Source organism: Protopterus annectens, chromosome 3.part1 (genome assembly GCF_019279795.1).
Source record: "Protopterus annectens isolate FY-2018-M chromosome 3.part1, PAN1.0, whole genome shotgun sequence".
NCBI lineage: Eukaryota > Metazoa > Chordata > Ceratodontiformes > Protopteridae > Protopterus > Protopterus annectens.
The window spans coordinates 377391063-377413795 of NC_056732.1; the positions used below are offsets into that span (position 1 = coordinate 377391063).

Here is a 22733-nt window from a genome sequence, read left to right on the forward strand (position 1 = left end):
CCATCGGAGCCGTTCTTCTCGGTCGTCCAGGCTGTCCGATCACGACCTTAAGAGAGTGGTGAGTAGACTATTAAAGTCTCAGGCATTGGCCCAAATGCTCCATAGCCCATCTCAACAGACGGTAGCTATCACACATCCACCTAACATTCCTCCTTCGACTCTCTTACAGAGCTCGGAGCTGGAGCTCCTCGGAGCCGTGACTGTTGTGACTTCGGAGCCGATACCACCCCCCCCTTTCGGCTCTGTCGTCCTCTGCTCCGATTTCCTCCTTGAGGCCTTCTTTGGAGGGATCTGGGCATCTGGTCTCTCTCGTTGGCTCCGAGGGGGCGAGTGGCATCGGACCCTTGTCCGACCCCGTTCTCCCTCTCGGAGCTTCTTCGCTGGTGAGCTCAGCCCCAACATCGGCCTCGGAGCCGTCCCTGTCGGTGCGGCCTGGAGTTCCTATCTCTTTGGAGCGGGAGCCTTCTGGCCTCTCTGACGGGGGAGCCTTCGAGGTGATGGGGAGTGTACTAGCCCCTGGGCGTAGTCAACGGTCAGTTCCATCAGCTCCTCCCATTACAGTGCCTGCTGACGTCTCTTCCCACTCTCTTGCTCCCGGACCCAGAGATCCAACGCCTCAGGTTTCCCCATTGGGAATATCTTCCTCTTCCGAGGCTTCTCCTGACCCATCAGGTGAACCTCCGCGTAAGAGGACATGTAAGAGGAAACATCGAGACTCCCCCGAGTCTATTACATCCGATACTGACTTGGATGAGTCGGAGGGTTCCCCAAGGTCCCCCTCTGAGGATGTCTCTTTCTCAGACATCCTTGAACTCCTTAAGCAGAGGGGGAACTGGCCTTCCCTTAATCCTTCCGAGGACGAGTCAGTATACCTGGAGGTGTTCGGGTCTCGACCCTCCACCTCCTGGGTGTCTCCGCCTTTCGACCCTCTTATGGACGTGGTGGCTCGGAAGGCATGGATGGCCCCAGATTCGGTGGAACCCATTCCTTGGAGGCCTTCTAAATTCATTACGGCCCCACCTGACAGGCAATTTTTGACAAAAGGTGTCCCGGTTGATGCCATGGTGGTGGCCGCGGCCACCAAAAAGGAACTAGCTGATCCTTCAGTACCTGTCCATCCTCCTAACAAGGATTCTAGGACTATGGATAGGTACGGCAAGCGGATTTTTTCTTCAGCGACCTTTGCCATGCGATCGCTGAACTACTTGTGTCACTTCACCCGCCTTCAAAGAGATGTTCTTAAAGAGTTGGGAGAAGTTTTACAGGATCCGTCAGCTGCTGGGTCCCAGGATAAAATTAACTCACAGCTAGGAATCCTAAACTCCATTGTTAACTCCTCCATGCGGCTCATTTCATATGCAGCCGATGGAGCGAGTAGGGCCGCAGGCACAGGTGTGGCTTTAAGGCGTCAATCCTGGATGTGGCTTTGTAATTTTGCAGATCCCTTCAAGGCGTCCTTCACAAACTCTCCCTTTGATGGCTCAACTTTGTTCGGACCTCAAGTGAAAGACACCTTGACTAGATGCGAACAAGATGGCAAGACTCTTTCTGCCGTAGGAGTCCGTTTCTCCACCCCTTCAAGACCTTACCCAAAAGGTCAGAAGGGAGGGAAAATGTGGTTCTGCAAATCTCAAGGAGTCACGCCTGATGCACGAGGTCAGTTTACCCCCAGAGGCAGAGGGGGTAACAACAACAGACACCGCCCTAGAGGCAGAGGGGGTCCGCAGAATGAGGATAGCAGGGAGCCTCTCTCTGACAAACCCTTCCAGCATCTCTGAGATGTTGCCCGATTGTCCACCTTCGGAGACAGTCGGGGGAAGATTATCGCTGTACCCAAAAGCCTGGCTTTCCCTTTCTCAAGACAAATGGGTACAGTCGATCATATCCGAGGGTTACAAAATTCCCTTTACTCAAACCCCAGTTCAGCAAAAGGGAACCCTTCCAGACGTTCCACCCGGTCTAAGGGAACTAGCAGTACCAGAGATTTCAAAACTGCTTGCAAAAAGAGCCATCCAGCCAGTCCCAGCAGACCAAATAGGATCCAATATCTACTCAAGGTTCTTTTTAGTACCAAAAAAGACAGGGGACTGGAGACCAATATTAGATCTCAGCAAACTAAACAAGTTTGTAAAGAAAACAAGATTCCTGATGGTCACGCTTCAGTCCATTCTGCCCTTTCTGGGCAAGGACAATTGGATGTGCTCGGTAGATCTTCAGGATGCATACTATCACATAAAAATTCACAGGCGCTCCAGAAGATTTCTCCGCTTTCGGCTGGGGACCAGTTACTTCCAATTCAGAGCCCTGCCTTTTGGACTCACTACAGCCCCCAGAGTGTTCACCAAATGCATGGCAGCGGTTACGGCTCACCTGAGACGTCAAGGATTCCAGGTGTTTCCATATCTAGACGACTGGCTCCTCACTGCCACCACCAGGCATCAACTTCTCCAAACCAGAGATTACACCATTCACATTTGCAGAGGGCTAGGGATTTCTATAAATTTAGAAAAATCTGCCTTGTCGCCTTGTCAATCTATTACTTTTATAGGCGCCCAATTGGACACCGTGCAACTTTCAGAAAAGTTAACAGACCAAAGGATCTTGGACATTCAAAATCACGTCCATGTGATTCTTCTCAGCAACAAAATTCAGGCCAGATTTGCTCTGAAAGTATTGGGTCTTATGGCGGCCGCCATAACACTTCTTCCCCTTGCCCGCTTTTACATGCGTCTTCTACAATGGATGCTGCTCGCCCAATGGTCCTTTCAACAACTTCCCATGCGTCACAGGATCATAATAACTCCAATTTGCAAAAGGCATCTGACCTGGTGGATATCGTCCCCTCAAGTCCATCAGGGCAGACCCTTTGTTCCTTCCCGCCCCGGTCGCCACGGTCACATCGGACGCCTCCCTGATCAGGTGGGGGGGGGGGCATTATCAGGGCAGGATGGTCCATGGCACTTGGCAACCTTTCGAATGCCACCTGCACATAAATGTCCTGGAGATGAGAGCAGTGCTTTTAACGTTGCAAGCCCTCAACGACTCTCTTCCCCTGGGAACTATTGCAGTCCAAACGGACAATATGTCCGTAGTGTGGTATATCAACAAGCAGGGCGGAACCAAGTCCTATCGACTGTGTTGAGAGGCTCTCAGACTTTGGCAGTGGGCAATCTCTTCTCAGCGGTTTCTGATAGCAACGCATATCCCCGGGAAAGCCAACATCATAGCGGACAGGTTGAGCAGAGCTATTCTCATGCCTCATGAGTGGTCTCTCAAACAATCTGTGACGGAAGAGATTTTTCAGAAGTGGGGCCTTCCTTGCTGCGACCTTTTTGCTACACCTCAAAACAGCAAATGCCCCGACTTCTTCTCTCTCTTCCTCCTTCCAGGCCATCCCCCCAGAGACACTCTAACCCAAGATTGGCCCCGGGGACTTCTTTATGCCTTTCCTCCCTTTCCTCTGATACCACAAGTAATTCAGAAAGCAACCGCCTTGAGAGCCAAGTTGATTCTCATTGCCCCTTATTGGCCTCGACAGATATGGTTTCCGCTCCTACATCGCTATCTTTGGTACAGCCATGGCATCTGGACCCGGTTCCAGATCTTCTGACCCACCAGTCTGGGCAGCTGCACCAATCCATACCTTCTCTCAACCTCACTGCTTGGTTGCTCCACTTCCATCCCTAGCCAGGCTTCCTATGATTTCTAATCCCGTCCGGGATATCATAGTAGCTTCCCTTAAATCTTCCACCAGAAGGATTTACACTAGTAAATGGCAACGTTTCTCCTTCTGGGCAAAAGCTAGGAATATAGACCCCTATACTGCTCCGATTCATTCGGTCTTGGACTTCCTAGCCGAGATTTTTCATTCAGGATCTTCTTCCTCCACAGTAAAAGTTCAGCTGGCAGCCTTTTCAAATTTTCACATAGGCTTGTTCGACCACAACATTATGTCACATAAACTTTGCAAGGCATTTCTTAGAGGTATTTTTTTACTTAAACCTCCGATTAGAGACCCCCCACCACAGTGGGATCTAAATTTAATTTTAACATCCTTGATTCTTCCCCCTTTCAAACTTGCGGCTGCCTGTTCATTGAAATTTCTTTCTTGGAAGACACTTTTTCTAGTCGCCATTACTTCTGCCAGGAGAGTATCTGAGCTTCATGCCCTCTGCATTCGTCCTCCCTACTTAATCTTCCACAAAGACAGAGTTTCTCTAAGGACTAATCCGTCTTTCTTACCCAAAGTGGCATCGCAGACGAACTTAAATCAATCCATTGATCTTCCAGTTTTTTTCCCAAATTATTCTAATAGAGCGGAACAAAAGCTACATTATCTTGATGTTCACCGCCAACTCAGATATTATCTGGACAGAACCAAACATTTTAGGAAATCTGATCAACTGTTTTTATCCTATGCAGAGAACAGGAAAGGCCTACCAGTATCCAAGGTAACTCTATCTAGATGGCTGTCTTCTGTGATTACATACATTTATCAGCTCAGAGGTAAAGAGTTGATTTCTAGGCCAAAAGCCCATTCTACCAGAGCTCTAGCTACATCTACAGCTTTTCAGGCTAGACTTCCAATAGACACTATTTGTGCAGCAGCCACATGGGCCTCTCCTCATACCTTTGTTTCACATTGCAAATTAGACTTGGCCTCCAGAGACAGAGCGAATTTTGGTTCCACCGTTCTCAAGAGTCTGTTCCATTGAGCCACCCAGGATAAAGGTGCTAGGGACGCGGTCCCATCCAGCAAGAATGAGTAGATTGACAACTTAACATTAAGAAGTTATGTACCTACCATAACGTTCCATGTTAGTTGTCTTCTCTCGCCTTCTTTCTTGCGGCGGGACACCCACCATCCCCCTAGCCTGGTCAGACCGAGAAGATTGTGCCTCTTCCCTTAAGAGGCTTAATCCAATATTTCCAACTAATCAGCTTTCTAGTGTCACTAGATTAGGTTGATCTTTTTCGGGGGATTATTATTATTATTATGATTATTATTATTATTATTATCATTATTACTATTATTACCTCTTCCTCCTCCTCTCCAGTTGGAGGAATGTATTGCATAATTTCCTTAGCTACCAAATGAGATCTGGGTAGTCTTCGCCTTGCATCATGGGATATAGGGTTGCCTCGAGCTGGTAAAATTAGCTCTCGAGCTTTAGTAAGTGGCCGAGTCGGAGCCGAGGATCGGCTCCGAACCCATCCAGCAAGAAAGAAGGCGAGAGAAGACAACTAACATGGAACGTTATGGGAGGTACATAACTTCTTATTTACTTACACACTTGTACTTTCCTCACTATTCTAAGCAAAATGGCTACCTGTACAAGCCAGAGCCAACCTCCTTTTTGGATTTCTACTCTACAAAGTGCTCCACCAAGACACCCCACGTCTACTTGTCATGAAATGTATCAGAATCACTCTAACTTATAACCTCAGTAGTCAATCTAGAACTGGCTCCCAAAATCAAAACTTTGTCTATCAAGATACACAGTCCATATCATAACATCTTGCTCCCAAATATTGGCAGCTTCTCCCACTTTATCTCATTGAGATTAAAAGCCACTCTATATTCAGGCTTCAATTTAAGTACTATCTTGAAAATATCATACATGCTAATGCCACAATGCAGGATATATAGTGCATAATCTTATAGCTCTCTCTTCATGATATTCCTGTCATCTTAACACTTTGCTGTCTTTATTTCTTAGAATAACTTATATGAGTTTGTCTTTCTTATATATGTATATATCTTCTACATGTATATTGTTTTACCTTGTTATCCTCTGACAGAGTGAAATCTCATTGCATTATTTGTTTGACTTACTTTCTAGAATTGTTACAGTATTGCATGTAACCCACGCTGATCCTGCATGTGGTCAAGCTCTGATCAGTGCTCTAATGTAAATAAATAGAACCAAATACATTCTTCATCCTTTAAGCCACTTGTGCCCAAGTGATTCTGCGTGGTTATTGAGCACTGTCAGCCTAATGGCCTGACAACATTAATCTGTCTGCATCAGTCAGTCATGAAAAAGTGTGTGAACTTAGCCCAGAATGCATTTTTCAGTGTCAACCAGCAGGTGGAGCTTGCAAGTTTCTTTGCATTTGCCACCCTTGGGTACTGTGCTATACTGTAACTACATTTATAGGTTCATAGGTTCATAGGTTCATACTAGGCTATCTGCCCAAGGGCATTTATAAGCCTAGCCCATAGTTATTTGGCTTTCGCCACCACTTTAGTTTGAATAAAACTATGCCTATTATTTTGCTGTGCCTCTGTCAAGCAGTGACACTGAAGTAATCCCTGGGGTATATCTGCGATCCCCCATCCATTGGTCAAGATTCCTCTTGAACAAGGCCAGCGAGGTGCTCTGCCTCACATGTACCGGGATTTTGTTCCACAGCATAGGGAGTCTCTGGGTGATGAATCTGTCCCTCCAGCATGTTCTATTAATAACCGTGTCAAGGTTTAAGTCTCCGCCTTGTGGTTCTGAGGGATCTAGATTTTTGAGGTGAAGCATATTCATCAAATCAGGGTTTGACATGGCCTTATATGTCAGGCACAGGTCACCTCTGAGCAAGCGGTATGAGACTGAATAGAGCTGGAGTTCTTTCAGTCGGGCAGCATAAGACATATTTTTGAGACCCTTTATCCTTTTGGGGCCTTTCCAGCTGCTGCAGGTGTCTGGTCAGATACATTCCGAATGGGGCATTGTACTCAATCATAGGTCTAATGAGTGATGAGTACAGGGGGGCGATGACCTCCCTTGATCTAGATGTGAATCCCTTCATGATCAGGTGGGCAATGTAGAAGGTTTTCCTAACTACTTTAGCAACATGAGTGTCAAACGAAGGATACTGTCAACCTGGGTCCCCAGATCCCTGATGACTTCTTCTGTGCTCAGTGGATTGCCACCTATATGGTAGCTAGGGGTAACCTTGTTTTTCCGAAGGGTATGACTATGCATTTCTTGGCATTTAACTTTAGGCCATGGCTCTGGCACCAGTTATCCGTTTCTGTGAGGCCCTTCTGAAGGATATCTATGTCAGATGTGTTTTCGACTATGGCGCCTAGTTTGCAGTCATCTGCAAACTTTGTCAGCCATAACCCTCCTGTGTTTGCTTGTACTTCAGAAAAGTAGATGCCGAACAAGAGTGGACCCAGGACTGAGCCCTGTGGGATACCACTTGTGACAGGCTTTGAGTCTGACATGGCTCCAGCAACTCTGACCCTGTGGGTTCTGTCACTTAGCCAGTTTGCAACCCATCTTGTGATGTATGGGTTTACATTCAAGCTGATGAGTTTTTGATGATACCTGAGTGGGGTATTGTGTCGAAGGCCTTTGCCAGGTCAAGGTAGGCTGTATGGACTGCCTTTCCCTCATCAATGGCCTTGGTGACTGTCTCTCAAAAGTCAACCAAGTTTAAAAGGCATGATCTGCCTTTGACAAAGCCAAACTGGGTTGGATCCAAAGTCTGCAAGTTCCCTATGTCTTTATTTATGAGTTCCATTATGATCCTCTCCATGGCTTTGCAGATAAGGCTTGTCAAGCTAATGGGACGGTAATTTCCAGGGTCGGTGGAGGCACCGCCCTTGTGAAGTGGGACCACAGTCGCCGTGCGCCACTCCTTGGGTACGTATCCTGAGGTGAGGCTAAGATTAAACAGCTGTCCTAACTGCGGGTTTAATTCCTCATTGAGTTCATGGAGCACACAGCCGGGGACACCAACCTGAGACACTCTCCTTTCTGACACTGCAAACCTCCATTATTGCCCCAAGTAGGGCACATATTTGGATAGCCAGCAATTAAATCACCAGTGGACATTTGGCTAAACCTCTTCATTTTCTTTTTCTGCAGAAGCTTCCCCTCCAGTGAGTGAAAAAGTACCAGTGCAAGAGGAAGCATATGGACTCCCCTTTGGAGTTTCCTGCACCAAAACTCAACAACAGAGATGTGAGATCAGATAACCCTAAATTTAAGGGAATGTTGTAGATTATGCGGAAAAGGGTTATGGCCTATAGGGCCCTCCTTATCTCCAGGACAAATCTTGTTTGGGGCTTTTTGATCTCCCCCTTGGCTTCCCAGGCATTTCTTCCTGCAGATAAGATGCCGTCTCACTCTCCATTTGACATAGAGGCATGGAGAGAGCCTGATGTTGTGGTACCATTTCCAAAGGGGTTAGACAGGAGTATCCAGCCTACCAGTGATTGGAACTGCTGGAGTCAGTTTCCAATTATTTACTTTGCTGTCACTGTGGCAGCCTACAAAAAGGCTCCCATACCTCAGAGTCCTGTAATTCACCCCCTGGGAAGGACTCTTGCTTGTTGGATAACTTTGAAAAGCATGCATATGTGCCTTTTACTTTTTCTGTCAGGTGCTTGATTATCTATCTCTTATGCTATATTTTCAACATGAGCTTGAGGATGAAATAACTAAGATGCTGGAAAAGTTGCCAGATGTTCTAAAACTCAAGATTAGGTTTCAAGTGGCAGCAGTTATACCCATAGGTGACCTTATCATGAGCTTGGTGCATAACTCAATGGATGATGCAGTGAGGGCAGTGGGCAGCAGCTTCACTATTCACCATCACTTCTGGTTGCACTTAACCAACTTCAATGAGAATGTCAAGGCATCTTTTGTTAATATCCTTTTGGGTCACATATTTTAGGTCCAAAAATGAAAGAGAACTGAAGGAATGTGAAAAAATGGGGAAAAAACTCAAGGCTGCTTGTGCCTGCTTTGAGACTCTACAAAATATTTTTTCAAGGGTTCACGAGTTCATGCCAATTATTGTAAAGTTGAGGCCATCAACAACAGAGAAATAAAAGTATGGAAAGAACCAGTATGGTCATGGCAGTAAACATAATCAGCACCTACCTAGTGTCAGAAATTGTCACAAATTCAGAGATACCTGACCTTACAGTCTGGGGGCAGCAGACTCCCTAAGGACATGGCTGACTCCACCTGTGGAATCAGTTGGGAACTATTGTCCCTCCATCTTCCTGAGTGACATCATACAAGACAGAGGAGTTCAGGCAGTTATATCCTGAGGCTACACAGTTTCCTTCCACACACCCCTAAGGTGCAGTATCAGCCAGCACCAAATAGTGGAGCACAAAATAATTTATTATAACATGTGGCAGCACCAAAAAATGTGCTTTGCACATTTTGTGGTGCTACCACTTGTTATAATAAATTATTTTGTGTTCCACTATTTGGTGCTGGTCTTACTTTTTTGGAACCTTGTTGTATTTTGAGCCTTGCATCCTGCCGTACTTGCAGAGGACTGCATTTCATGCAGTCTCTTCCATTGCTTAGTTTTTCACACCATCAGAGGAGTGTAGTTTGAAAAGAGGAACCCCCTGCATTGTTGCTAAAGGGATGGGTATTTGCATGGGAGTCTTCACTTCACCAGTTCCAGTCCTTGGAAAATACAGTGAACACTACAACACTTCAAAAAGAGCTATCCAGGAGGTCTCACTAGACCAGATAGGATCTGGATATTACTTTGGGTTCTTTGTATTTTCAAAAAAAGACAAATGGCCACAAGTTGTTGTTACATCTCTGCAGTCTAAACAAGTACATTCCTGTATAAAAGATACAGATGATCATGGTGCACTTGATTCTTGTTTGTCAAGAGGAGACTAGATCTGCTCTTTAAATGTTCAGGATGACTAGTGTACTATAGTGTGGCGATTCTCGCCAAGTAGAAGAGTACATGTGACCCAAAATAAGTAAAAAAATCAAATAAACAATGTTTGTGACCCTAAAAATACATATATAGGGGTGTTAGTAACCTAATCAAATGTGTAGATAAAGTACTATTTTTCTTCAAATGTTATGTGTTTTGTTCAGTTGTATGTGGTATTTTAAGACTAAAGGTAAACCTGTGCATATTACTAAGAACAGGTTTGATGAATGGGCATTTGGAGATAATATAACAAGAGGGCTAAAGAAGGCCAGGAAAAGAGCTATTGCCCTTTTCTAAAGGGAACTTGCTGTCCAGAGTAATGGCTATATGTGAGACAGCCACTGGTCAAATGGGCCTCTGGTAAGATCTGTAGCAGCAGCCAGCAAACAAGAGCAGCTGCTATCCATCAGCCTAATAAGGAGTCTAAAGCACTGGACAGAATGAGGAAATGTGCTTACTCCCTGTGTACATTTGCTTTGCATGCATTTAATTATGCAGCATGTTCAAACTGTTTCCAAAGAGAGTTAGCAGAGCAGGCTTTAGACTTTGTGAAAGCCACTCACTGCTGAGTCAAGTAAACAAGTGGAGACTATCATGAGTACTGTATTAAATATCGCCAGTCTCTTTATGTGGCTGTTACATAATGCAGTCATTGGAGCAGCTAGGAGGTAGGGACAGGCATCACCTTAAGATGTCTTGCTTGGCTTTGCCTTTGCAACTTTGCAGATGATTTTAAGGTATCCTTCATCAATGCCTCGTTTGAAGGTTACACCCTTTTTGGACCTATGGTGAGAGAAAGGTTAACAAGGTGTGGGTAGAAAGGTAAGACCCTGTCTGCCATAGGTATCAGATTTGAGACCCTTAATGATCTTGTAACAGGAATCAGAACAGGTATGAGTCTATATGATTTAGGGAACTCCATTGTCAATCCTTTGACTCCTCCTTAGACAGATGTGGCTGTGGCAGAGGCAGCCCCTTTAACAGACATTGACCAAGATGTGGTAGAGGCCTGCAAAACCAAGGATTTTGGGGCCAGATTTTGGGTAAGTAGTTTCAACATCCCTGAAGGCTTACCCAACTGCTAATCTCTGGAGTTAATCAGCGGCTGCTTATCTCATCAATTAGCTGCATGGATGGCCATCAAGCAGGAAACTTGGGTGAAAAGAGAGGGAGAGTATCCAAAGGCTATACCATACCTTTTTCCAAGTCACTCCTCTAAATTCTTAGTCACTTTTAGATGTTGCACCCCCTTCAAAAAAGGCAGTAAAGAGAGCAGTTATTGGTTTCTTAGGAAAAAAAAGCCATCCTGGAGGTCACACCAGACCACACATTGTCCAGAGTTCATTCCAGATTCTTTTTAATGCCAAAGGAAAAGAAGGACCTCGTATCAATCCTGCATCTCAATAGCCTAAACTTTTATAGGTTCGTAGGGGATTACTAAGCTAATGGCTTAAGAGCCCTTACAAGCCTAGCCAGTATAATCCAGTTTTACCCAGCATCTGGCCCCTAGGGACAAGAGGATGGCATGGGTTTGTGCCTGTGCTTTGAGTATGTTACAGATTGTCCCTGTCTATAAGGGACATAGGCACTACTCAAGCTGTGAATTTGCGATTTCCCATCCATTGATCCAAATTATGTTAGAAGAGGGCCAGGGAAGAGCTATATGAATAGGAAGCCTGTTCCAAAGAAGGGGCTGAGAATGGTCGCAGTTTAAGCAATTTTGCCTTGCTTAAGTGCAAGTGATTGAATGTCCTGTGTAGACTTCCAGAATGCCTACCTACACATCAAGATTGCCAAAGCATTCAGGCAGTTTCTGCACTTCATTCTGTGAGCCAATCATTTTCAGTTTAGAGCCCAGCTCTTCAGTCTCACCACTGCACCCCCACTCCCGGGTGTTCACCAAGTGCATGTCAGCAGTCTTAGTCCATTTGAGACTCAAAATGATTTTGAGTTTTCCCATAATCAGAAGACTGGCTGCTTGTTGCAACAACCAAGACAGTCTCTAGTACCAGCCAGACATTGAAGTATACAGATGGTAGAGTAATACAAGCCTGTCGGTTTTGTGAACTTTAATTATGCACTGTCATAGTAATGACGTCCTTACTTGTCATGGTATTGAAAAACCTAAACACTGGTAAGGAATTAAATAAAGTAATTATTAAGACTGTTTAAAACTAATCAGTGCCAGTCACTCTTGTCAGCCACCCTGGCAGCAAGTTCCAAAGATGCAATCCCTGACAGCAGCTCACAAAGGTTGGGGGGGGGGGGCTAAGTCATGCTGTCGAAATAGACTTTGACCAAATCTTTAAAAGTAATATAAGCTCAGATTGGTATCTGATGTAGACTATGCAGAACTATCATAATATTTTGATATTGACATATCCCTGCAAGTAGTGAGGCCACAGTGTTCTGCATTAGCTGCAAGTGGTCCAGCTTTGAGTCAGGTAATTCCAGCTGTGGGACACATTTTTTCAAGACACACATACACACACACACACACACACACACACACACACACACACACACACACACACACACACACACACACACACACAAATAACATGCCCAGATACTTGGAGATCTGCAGGTGCCATAAGTAGCTTGATAAGGGCACTATTCCTAAGATGGAAGCAAGGACATTTGAAGAGAGCTGAAACTTGGTTCTTAAGTGTCAGCCTGTCATGTAAAACACCTTTAATACAAAGTTCAGTTTGTGGTTGGCAAAACTGGAGCAAATGAATCTTGTAACTTGGCATGAATAGCCATGGCAAAGAACCTGAAGGTGTTGCCTTCAGCTTACTACTAACTATCCTGTCATTTGCATTCCAGATTTGTAGCAGACTTGTTAGTAACTGGCATAGATTCTTGTGGGAAGGAGAGGCTGATGCATGTCATCACCAGGGCAGTACCACTATAAACCTCTGGCTGAAGTAAGCTTTCCCAAAGGAAACATTTATATGTACATGTACATGGTAAGCAACACAACTGAAACCATGTGGAATTCCATGGGTTAGAGAATAACAACAGAAGATAAAATAGCTCCTAAAGCTACTCTGTCTATATGTCCAGACAGGTAAGAGGCAAACCAGTGAAAAGCTACTTTCTGTGATGCCACAGTGATGATAGAGTTAGTACAAAAGAACCCCATAAAGGACTATTTCAGATGCTGACAAGAAGTCTAAAATTACCAAAACTAGGTAACAGTGATGATCCTCGCCATAAGGATATTATTAAAGACCCTAGTCAGGGATGCGGGACTACTATGTCTACCAAAAAAAACCCAGCATGTTATGTGTCATAAAGATTATTTCTCTTAAGATGTCCTATTGCACAAATACTGGTTTCTCTAAAACATTACTCACAAATGGATGGTTAGGGAAAATTCTACGGTTATCCAGATCGTCAGAGTTTGAACTTGACTTCTTAAGTGTGGGAGTAACCACTGCCTCCTGTAAATAGATGAGGGAAGGGTGAGCCGATCTGATAAAAGAATAGGCAGATCCAGGCAGGACATTGGCAGTCTGATAGGCCGGGGGGCAGGCCACCAGTAACAGAACATTTACTGGAAACAAAAGAAGCAAAATTGAGATGATCAGGCATGATAAACTCAGTTTCAGACCAAGAAGGCTTGCATGCTGTCTGACGACCAAATGTCCCTATGACCATACCTTGCAGAGCACTAAATTTGATCAACACAAGTGTTATGGCAAACTACCATGCAGCAAGCTCATATTCTTTGCTTAGCAGTGCATTCTTGTTGGTGAGACAGAATCTCACAGCCTCCTTGCCACCTAATAGAGATTAGCTGGACTGCCACAGCAGAGATCTCCTAGGATAAGTACAAATACTTTTATGGAAGGCCTGCCCCAACTGAATAAACAAAGTAGTGTTCATTTAACACAAGTCTGTCCTGCAGTAGACTAGTGTAATGCCAGTGGAGCTCTAGCCTTTACCTAGTCTGCCTAATTTCTTGGGGCTCAAAGTCATGCCATAGATTTCACTTCCTAGAGTGAGCCAAGTATATGTAACTAGGCACTAAAAGATCCAAAGATACCATTATGGCCTTATTAGAGTCCTTGACATGTCCTTTAGTATCACAGGCACTGTACCACTGAAGCTGCTTTTTCACATTGGGGAACCAGCTTGTCTAAGTTGATTCTTACATTGTACCATGCCTGGTTTGGGAAGGGGTGTCACCAAAGACTCATCAGTCCTAAACTGAATAAAGCCATGATCCAACCAAGTGATCTGTTCCACCATGAAGTCATTGGGCAAGACACCATCCCAGAAGACCAAATCCAAAAATGTTACCATATTCTTGGCAGCAGAAGTAACAACCTGACAGAAGCTGAATTCCTTCTTAGTATATATTAACTATTTTACAAGAGTGCGAAGTGTAATTTATATGATCCATTTCCAGCTGCTCCCATCCATCCCCCAGTGATCACTTTTCTACCTCCGCTTGGACCCACTCTTGGGCTTCCTCCAGCCATGGCCAGCTCACCTCTCTGCTGCCTCTGTGGATCCTTCTGAATGCTTCAATATACTCAGTCCTCTGATGCCTTGCTTTTTATTCTCAGTTACCGTACCAGTCTGCTGAACTAATTCCTTTCCTGTTCCAAACTGCTTATCATTCTATATACTACAAAGTCTGTCCCTCCTCACAAGTGCCTGAGCCATACTGTCATCCCACATCTAGAACACATTGCCCATTTGTTCCACTTCCTCAGCTCCAACCTGTGCTACCCATATCCAAAGCTAGTATTTTACTTTAGTGACAGTGAAGAATTATCATATGCTTAGTAGTGTTCTACTTGTTCACTTTTACTACAGGTCTCTTAAACACTAAAGGATAACTGTGTTCCTGCATCTTTTGTGTGTTTCATTTTCCATGTCAACATGCAGCTTGTGTGTATCATTTGTGCAAATGTATTTGTTGCTGCTGGAGATGTACGCATTTGACTGATATCTTTATCTTCCACAGAACATAATCATTTTTTACACAATGTTGTCATCATTTGGACTCCAGCATATGCTCATTTATATGGTAGCAGTTCAACATAAACAGTTTTAGGAAAACTTAAACGATCATTGTTCCTTAATGTTACAGTGTAAACATTGCCAGATATGGAACATTTTTTTCCCACTGAAATACATCTAATGCATTTTCAAGGAGCCTTTTCATATTTTATTTTTTGCAGAATATTGTTTCACGATAACATGGTGAAAAGTTAACATTGTGTATTTTATACTAATCAAAGTTTGGTAGCTAATGAAATCTTAAGGAGTAAGTGAAGTAGTATAATCATGGCAAATGACAAATTATATTAAACTGTTGCGTAAAAAGCTTGCACATTGACAGGCAAATAGTAAAACAGTTATAAAATGTGAGATTGTATTACTTTGATAAATGCAGCAGAACACAGCAGCTGCCTAGGAAGAATAGTTTTGTATTTCCAAACATCAGCTTGAGTTTCACAAGATCTGAAATACTTAATTCTTTGCACCACATGTGGCTTTACGATATTGAAGCCTTCCTAAATGCAGATAAAATGTAGATGAGAGTTTACTTAAATATGTCTGTGGGTGTGTATTTCTAAAAATTCTTTGCTGTAGATACCATTCCCTATTTTTCAAAGGAATGCTTAGCATTTGTACTAATTGCCCAATGTGGGTTGGTCATGTTGCACAACAATGAGAAAATGTGATTCAGGGACCGGTATATTCTCAAAGAGAAATATCTTATGGATTCATTACCATGTCTCTAAATTGAACACTAGCACTGTCAGACCTAAATGTGTTAGTCTTCTCCCTAGCATTCAAATGCATTCTGTTAGCAAAAGCACTCCCTACACACACACACACACACACACACACACACACACACACACACACACACACGCACGCACGCACACACACACACACACACACACACACACACACACACACACTTACTAAAACACTTAGCCATACACACGTATGGACAATCCAGTACGCACATCGTTATCCAGACGCTTGATCCCATGCCTAATGCCCCCAAGTGCAACCATCCAGGCAGATACAGTCTCACACACACACACACACACACACACACACACACACACACACACACACACACACACACACACACACACAGTTTTATTCCTGCCCCTATATAAATGCACCCACACATTCACAGACATACACTAACACAACCCTTACCCCCCTGCTCTCACTAAATTCACCTGCACTGCGAACACTCCTGTAAGAATGCTTGGTTTGACTGCCATGCTACAGTGTTCAATTTTTCCTCTAGAATACAATTTTACTTGGCTGAGCGAATCGCTCAGATGAGCATATCAGGAGCCATGAACATTTACAGGAGAGAGCACATGACTATTCAACATCAGCCACTGTGTCAGACCACCGTGTTAGCATGTGGCTTTGCCTGTGAGACTGCTCTGTGCTCTGACACCCCCATAAAGGGTAAATTGGTCTCTGAAAAAGAAAGACTAAGGCTTCTACATTCTACTAAGCCTTTCTGAATCCCTTGGAGTCTGTATTACAATGTTTCTTGTAATGGAATATATGGAAATACTTGCACTTGAAATGTCTGTAAGGTTTTCCTTGTCCAATACCAGGCCTCAGTAAGTGTATAGTACTATTAGTAGAAATCTGCCTTGTGCACACAAGCACTTAATCATGATTCTTCACTTACTTTCTTTATTGAAAAACTCACAATATCGTTTACATATCTGTTGGTTCTATATTTATATCTAAGAAACATGTTTGATAATGTGTGTAGAGCTACATGTAGGCACTTGAACAGTTGCTGATGCAGATTACTATAATAACAGTCCATCTTTTAAATGCCACTAATTCAATATTTTTCTTTTGTTTAGGGTCCACAAGGCATTGCAGGTATGGTGGGACCAAAAGGTGAAAAAGTAAGTCTCATTTCTTTCACTATTATACTGTATTTGAAAAAAAATTAGTAAGGAAAAAACAGTAATACTGATCTATTACAATTCTCAAATTTAAGTATGTTTGTTCGTCTGGAAAATTTGAGGCTGTTGTGCCCTTGGTTTTAGCTGAGACTTGAGATAGGAGTGGATATAACAATAAAATACAGACATGATTAACACTGTGGCATGTGGGAAGAAATGACAGATGGAGTGAAAGGATTAATTATAAACTGAAATAAAAGAGCTGGAGTAGGGTTCTTTAGAAGAGGGAAGGAGCGAATTACATAGAAAAAACAACCTTGGTTGTGCTGTCATTTACCCCATCTATTGCTTATTATCTTAGAATTCTTCTGGGGTGCCCTACACTTTAGCTACAACAGCCAGTTCATACTGTGCATTGTCATTAAGTGGAATATTGTACATCATCATAGTATGCATGACAAAAGTTTAATCTAGCAGATGGTAATAAACTTTCTTCGGAAGTGCAGTAATGACAAGAGTGATAGTTGCCCTTCTTTTCCTGCTGCTGCGATGAATAACTACTTTGATGCTGCCATGCAGGAATAGGAATACTACAAACTCTGAGCTGATTTTGAATTTTTGTAAGCCTACTATAGGAATGAAATAACACTTTATACTCTGAATTTAAAGTGACTTAAGAGTTTTTACATGCATTGCAACATCTGGTGACTGCTGTGCTGCAGTATATTTCTACCCCTGTCATTCCTTTTTTGTGTAACATTCTCTAATAAAAAGAAGTGCACAATGTTGGCCTTATCTCACAGTTATGCAGCAACTGGGATTGTATGAGCAGAGCATGTGACCAAGATTTAATGGATGTGCCCCAATGCATGCCCAGGGGTTTGTTCTTTAAACATGAGTATAGAGCCACACATTATCCCTGTGAGGATGTTACTGAGGGATAAGTTGGACAAATGATGGTGTGAAGAAAATTAAAGGTTTAAGAGTCTATTATTTTGAATACAGCAAAATTAAAAATTAAATAGTAGGAGGAAAGATGAACTGTAAGCAGCACATGCCAGGGTGAAAAATGTAAGTCCCAAACTGTTCAGGCACATTTTAACAGACAATACAACAGCTTAATCAGACACATTTCATACGGGCCATTTATCCAAAACAACAGCTGAGCTGAAATAATTTTATTTAAAAAAAATGCATAAAATGGAAAAAAATTTCCGTTTTCTAATTAAATTAAAGCAGTCCAAATAACAGGCTAATGAGGGATAACAGCATTTCACAGTTCACTTAAACTCTTGAATATGCCTTGTGCTGCAACTCTCATCACACTCTAACACATCCCTTGTTATGGTATACTGCTTAAAGAAATCCCAATCCCTCCGAGCTACATGCTCTAGGGACCTAAACCTTGTCACCACAATAAACAAAACATGCCGGAGGGATAGATTCCTGTCCCAGAGACTTCCCATACTCAGGAATAAACTACCTATCTATATCAAACAAGGCTCCTCATTAGCACTGTTCAAGAATAATCTTGATGATTAGATGGGAAATAGGAAATTCACCCCGGGGATCATCTCTGTGGCTCTGCTCGACAGTGGCACAGGAAAATAATTTTCTTGGGTGGCAAAAGCCAGGGTACCTTTTTGGCTGGGCTTGTATAGGCCCCAGGGCCGATAGCCTAGTACCTACTTAAGTATTAGATAATAGTCTTTCTAGCCATCCTTTATTATGGTTAAGAATGCTAAATGCAGTTGTAATGCATGGAAAGCTGTGATTACTCTCCAACACTGGTAAAAAAGGAAAGATTGTTAAGCACCTTTTTGACATCAAAAAGGTACATCACAAGCTTTTGTTGAGCACCTGTAAGCACTGTTAAGACTGGGTCACCCACTAGAGATTAACAGCAGACACTGCCAGCAAGTAAAGGACAGTAGCAGAGGGTACAACAGCTTTAGAAGCTGTTAGGTACATCACTCTGCTGCTCTTACAAACAAAAAGTGTGGCAGAGCAAATTGTCTAACAGCTTTTAAAGCTGCTTGTTCTTCACATGTTCATGTACACTTTGTTTCACCTTGCTATCTGTTTGGCACTGCTAAGTGATTTACTGACTTTCAAATGCTTTGAATAAAACACTTTATGCTGTTACACTTTTTTTTTTTTTTGTAACTGGTAGGACATGAAGCAGATAAAGCTCCGTGCACTACAAAGAATTAAGATTAGGTCTCACTTACTGTAGCCCTTATTAAGTGTTCTCTACATGAATACCAAAATTCACCTTTCGAGCTTTGCTTTCAAAGTGAGTTTCCTGGCATCCGTGTGTCAAACACATAATAAGTTGGTTATGATCAGAGACCTCATCATAATCCTCTGTGTTAGCACTGTTTTGCCTTATATATGCAGTTCATTTAGAGCTGCAGTGCTCATCTAAAGGTTAAATTCTGGGTACCCTATGTAAGTCTATATGAATTATCAAGTTATAAAAGTATAACAGTGAGTGTGCTGCATTTTAATACTGACTTATCTTAGCTATTTTATGTTCACAGCAGTTCTTTTCAGAGGTATGACTGGCAGACCATCTTTCATGTCTTTAAATAACATCATAACTGCTGCTTTAAGCAAAATATACCCCAGGATTCAATAAACTCTGTGTAGGCTCCATGCAAAGCCTACATAGAGTTTACATTTTTGTGAAGTGGTGTGCCGTGAGCAGCAGTGTGCATGACCACGCAATGCACGTTAATGCTGCATGCCACATCTAAGCAAGGTTCCGCAGCTGGCAACAGTGTTGCTGGCCAGAAAACCATGTAAGTGAATGCATATAGCAATTCTGTTTAAAGAAGAGCATCTATGGTCTGCGGTTTTGCATGGAATGACACAGTTATCACCAGGGCTTCACAGATAGCTCTCAGTCTGTTAATTCAACACATCTGCTCAAAGGTCAACATAATGCAGGCACAATTAACTAGAAACGGACATATCTGACATAGATGTCACATACAAATGTGGTAGAATGATGTTCAAACATACCTCTCAACCTCTTAGAGCAAAAATCTGGACAAAGGCATAAATAATGGGGTGGACAAAGGGCCAAAAGTAGGGACAGATTCTAATATTGCTCTTGCAAATCTAGAAAGTTGATAGAACAATAGGTTTTACAGTAGTATGAATTTTCTGAAGAGCATGAAGTTTGAATCTCAAATGTCTGTCATTATTTTCTGACTTCAATCCACAGTGACATGCAAATGGTGTGTCAGAAAACCAAAATGTTATCAGGAAAAGATCAAAAATATGACACAATAACTGGACATTATGCACAAATCAGGACAGTTGAGAGGTATGAACTCAAATGTATGTAATATTGAGTCACATCAGTCCTGAGATCATCCCAGTGATGTGGCAGAAAGCCACAATTTTGATAAGGAACACATCTGGACATCTTGGAAATATCTGGACTGTTTCGAGATATGAATGCGAAGTATGTGGTCCAAACACAGTACAGGACAGTGTCTCTACAGTGCAGAGTATTGTGATATCCCATTCTTGGCATTCTATAGTTAAGCTGTATAAATGATCTTTAGCACGGTATGGACTGCCATGTAAATGCACATGCAGAGGAAGCGTGTTTATTGAATAGATGAGTTGTAGGAATGAACACAGGGAAAGAGGACAGGTGAGACAACCTAGCAGATGAGGACAGGTCAATGGTAGACAGCTGTAGCAGCAACACCAATCACATATCTATGTGGTAATGTAGGGACTGTACAGTGAAAATGTGTTTTATGTGACTGTCACACAAAGTGACATAACAATGGAGAGGATGTCTGTGTGAGATAAGCATCCTTACAAGAATAATGCAGAGGACATCTGTCAGGGATCTAATATACAATTGGGGTAAGGTGCATATTGTGAAGCTGTGCAAACTGATATTGCTGAATATGAGTGTACTCTCAGCAGAGGTCTCCAGCAAGGTGAGCACAGGTAAAGGCTTATGGAAAACATTACAAGAGCCAACCCCAATCGTGGATAATATCAAAATAACACCACCAGTAATCCCATGCTATTTTGATACATCCACACTCTATGAGGGTAACCACGCCCACTGTTCTGGCACTGTAACATCTGCTGGAGGTATTATGAGGGCACTGCTATATCTGTATGTGACAATAAGAGCAATACAAGCTAGTTGACTGGTGTGCATGGCATATATGTATATGGCACAGTCCCCACTGTCACGAATGATATACATGCCATTAATGTTGTGAAACACGTATGTGTGTAGTGTGTGCATTAGCAGAGCACGTAGCACACACACTTGATTGGTATTCTGCACCATCAGACAGTCATGTATATTCTACAAAAAGAATACCTTGGTATGGCCAGTAAGCCGTATGACAGCTCACTGTGACAAGGATGGTACATTTCAGTTACACATCACTGGAAGATATACAGCGTGGTACATGAAGAAGGATGCATTTTACCCAGTTATTGGTGTGACGAAGTCTGGGAACTGTGAAGATATTATAGCCCCTGTTGTGGAAGTCCTTCACATACCCATTACTTGTGGTACATTTATAGGAGTAGTCAGCACTGTGACCACATGCTGGTGGACATTCCACTTACCATCTACCCCAGGACATAGGTCACATACCTATTGGTCTGATTATAGGGTGTGATGTCTACATTATACTTGGGTTGTGTGTTTGTGTACCTGACTTAACAAATCACCCAATTTTTTTGTCATTGGAAGTGTTATCTTGGCTGTGGCAGCAATATTTGGTATGTGTTGATACTGTCTGTATTATACTAATATCACAGTTGGACTCAATGATTACCCACAATCTGCAGGCCTTTAGGCAGCTGTTTGGACCCAGGATGTGTATGTCATCTGTGAAGTCCATCAGACAGCCCTGATGTACAAACCTGATCACTGGACCCGAGATATAAGTCACTTCACACGTCAGTTCAAACATGTCATCATAGTGAAATGCCACATATGTGATACACTGGTCTACCCAGTTGGCAATATAGTTGTATATGACCACATATGACGGTGTTGATTGAATACCTCAGTGTGGATTTTTATCAAATGCCTTGACCTGGTCAAGTTCCATGGGATGATACTGTTGTTAACATGCATGCCCCCAAAGACCTTTTTGAGGACATCTATCAGACGTAACAGACATGATTTAGCATTAACAACTCCCACGGGTCTTTTGTACACAGCTGGAATATTACTAGTGGCCATTGAGAAGAGATCCATGATGACATGTTTGTCTACCTCACAGTTAAGGAGAGTCAGGATGTCTCTATACATGCATGCATCAGGTCCCTCCCAACTCAGATGGGTGCATGTTGATGTACAAGCTTCTATGGGGAGCTTAGCCTGTGTGGAAGGTGTTTTGAAGAGTGGATTCAACTGTATCAGGAAGGTGTATGTACTGAGTCATGTCATAGGCAATTTGAGATGTTGTCACAGCCCAGTGATTCCATGTGATAGGCCTGAATGAAGGTAAGACAGTGCATACTGCCTATCGTAATCTGCCCTAGTGTTTTGACACAAAGCCTCATGCAGGTATCATTGAGAAACCCTCCCAGTTGGGGATTAATCTTTACGTCACTAGATGGGTAGTAAATTGGCTCACCAATAGAACACATACTGTGAAAGTTGGTGATTCAACCTGTACAAGTAGAGCTGTCACCATTGGCAAGCCCCAGGGATCTGTGCTTGGCCCTTCACTGTTTGGACTCTGTCTCTGAACAGTTCAAGCTAAAGTGGCCTTTGGCTTACCAAGTTTGCTGATTCTTGCATACTGGGTGCAATCGAGTCCACCAATGATGATAACATAGTATAGGAGGAGGTAACACAGACAAATTATTTGTGATAAAAGTAAAAGTGCAAGATCTACAAATAAATGCAGAACTGTGTCTTTATGTTGTCCATCTGAAAACTGGAATTCCATGTTAATCAAAGCATTGACAACAGTCCTACTGTGCTGAAACCCAGTTCTGCAAGCAGTGCAAACAGTGAAAACATGTAGATAGCAATCTGAACTTCGACCACCAACTGTCCACACTGGTATTGAAAGCCTATATTGTGCATAT

General features: G+C 42.9%; 1 protein-coding gene across 1 annotated transcript in view; it reads left to right on the plus strand.

Annotated features, from left to right (window-relative positions):
- Nucleotides 1-22733, plus strand: part of COLQ (collagen like tail subunit of asymmetric acetylcholinesterase) — a 3098435-nt gene that overhangs the window by 1083402 nt on the left and 1992300 nt on the right. Inside the window, exon 4 of the mRNA XM_044066844.1 lies at nucleotides 16587-16631. Within this exon, the coding sequence (XP_043922779.1) occupies nucleotides 16587-16631 (45 nt within the window). The remainder of the gene's footprint in view (nucleotides 1-16586; nucleotides 16632-22733) is intronic.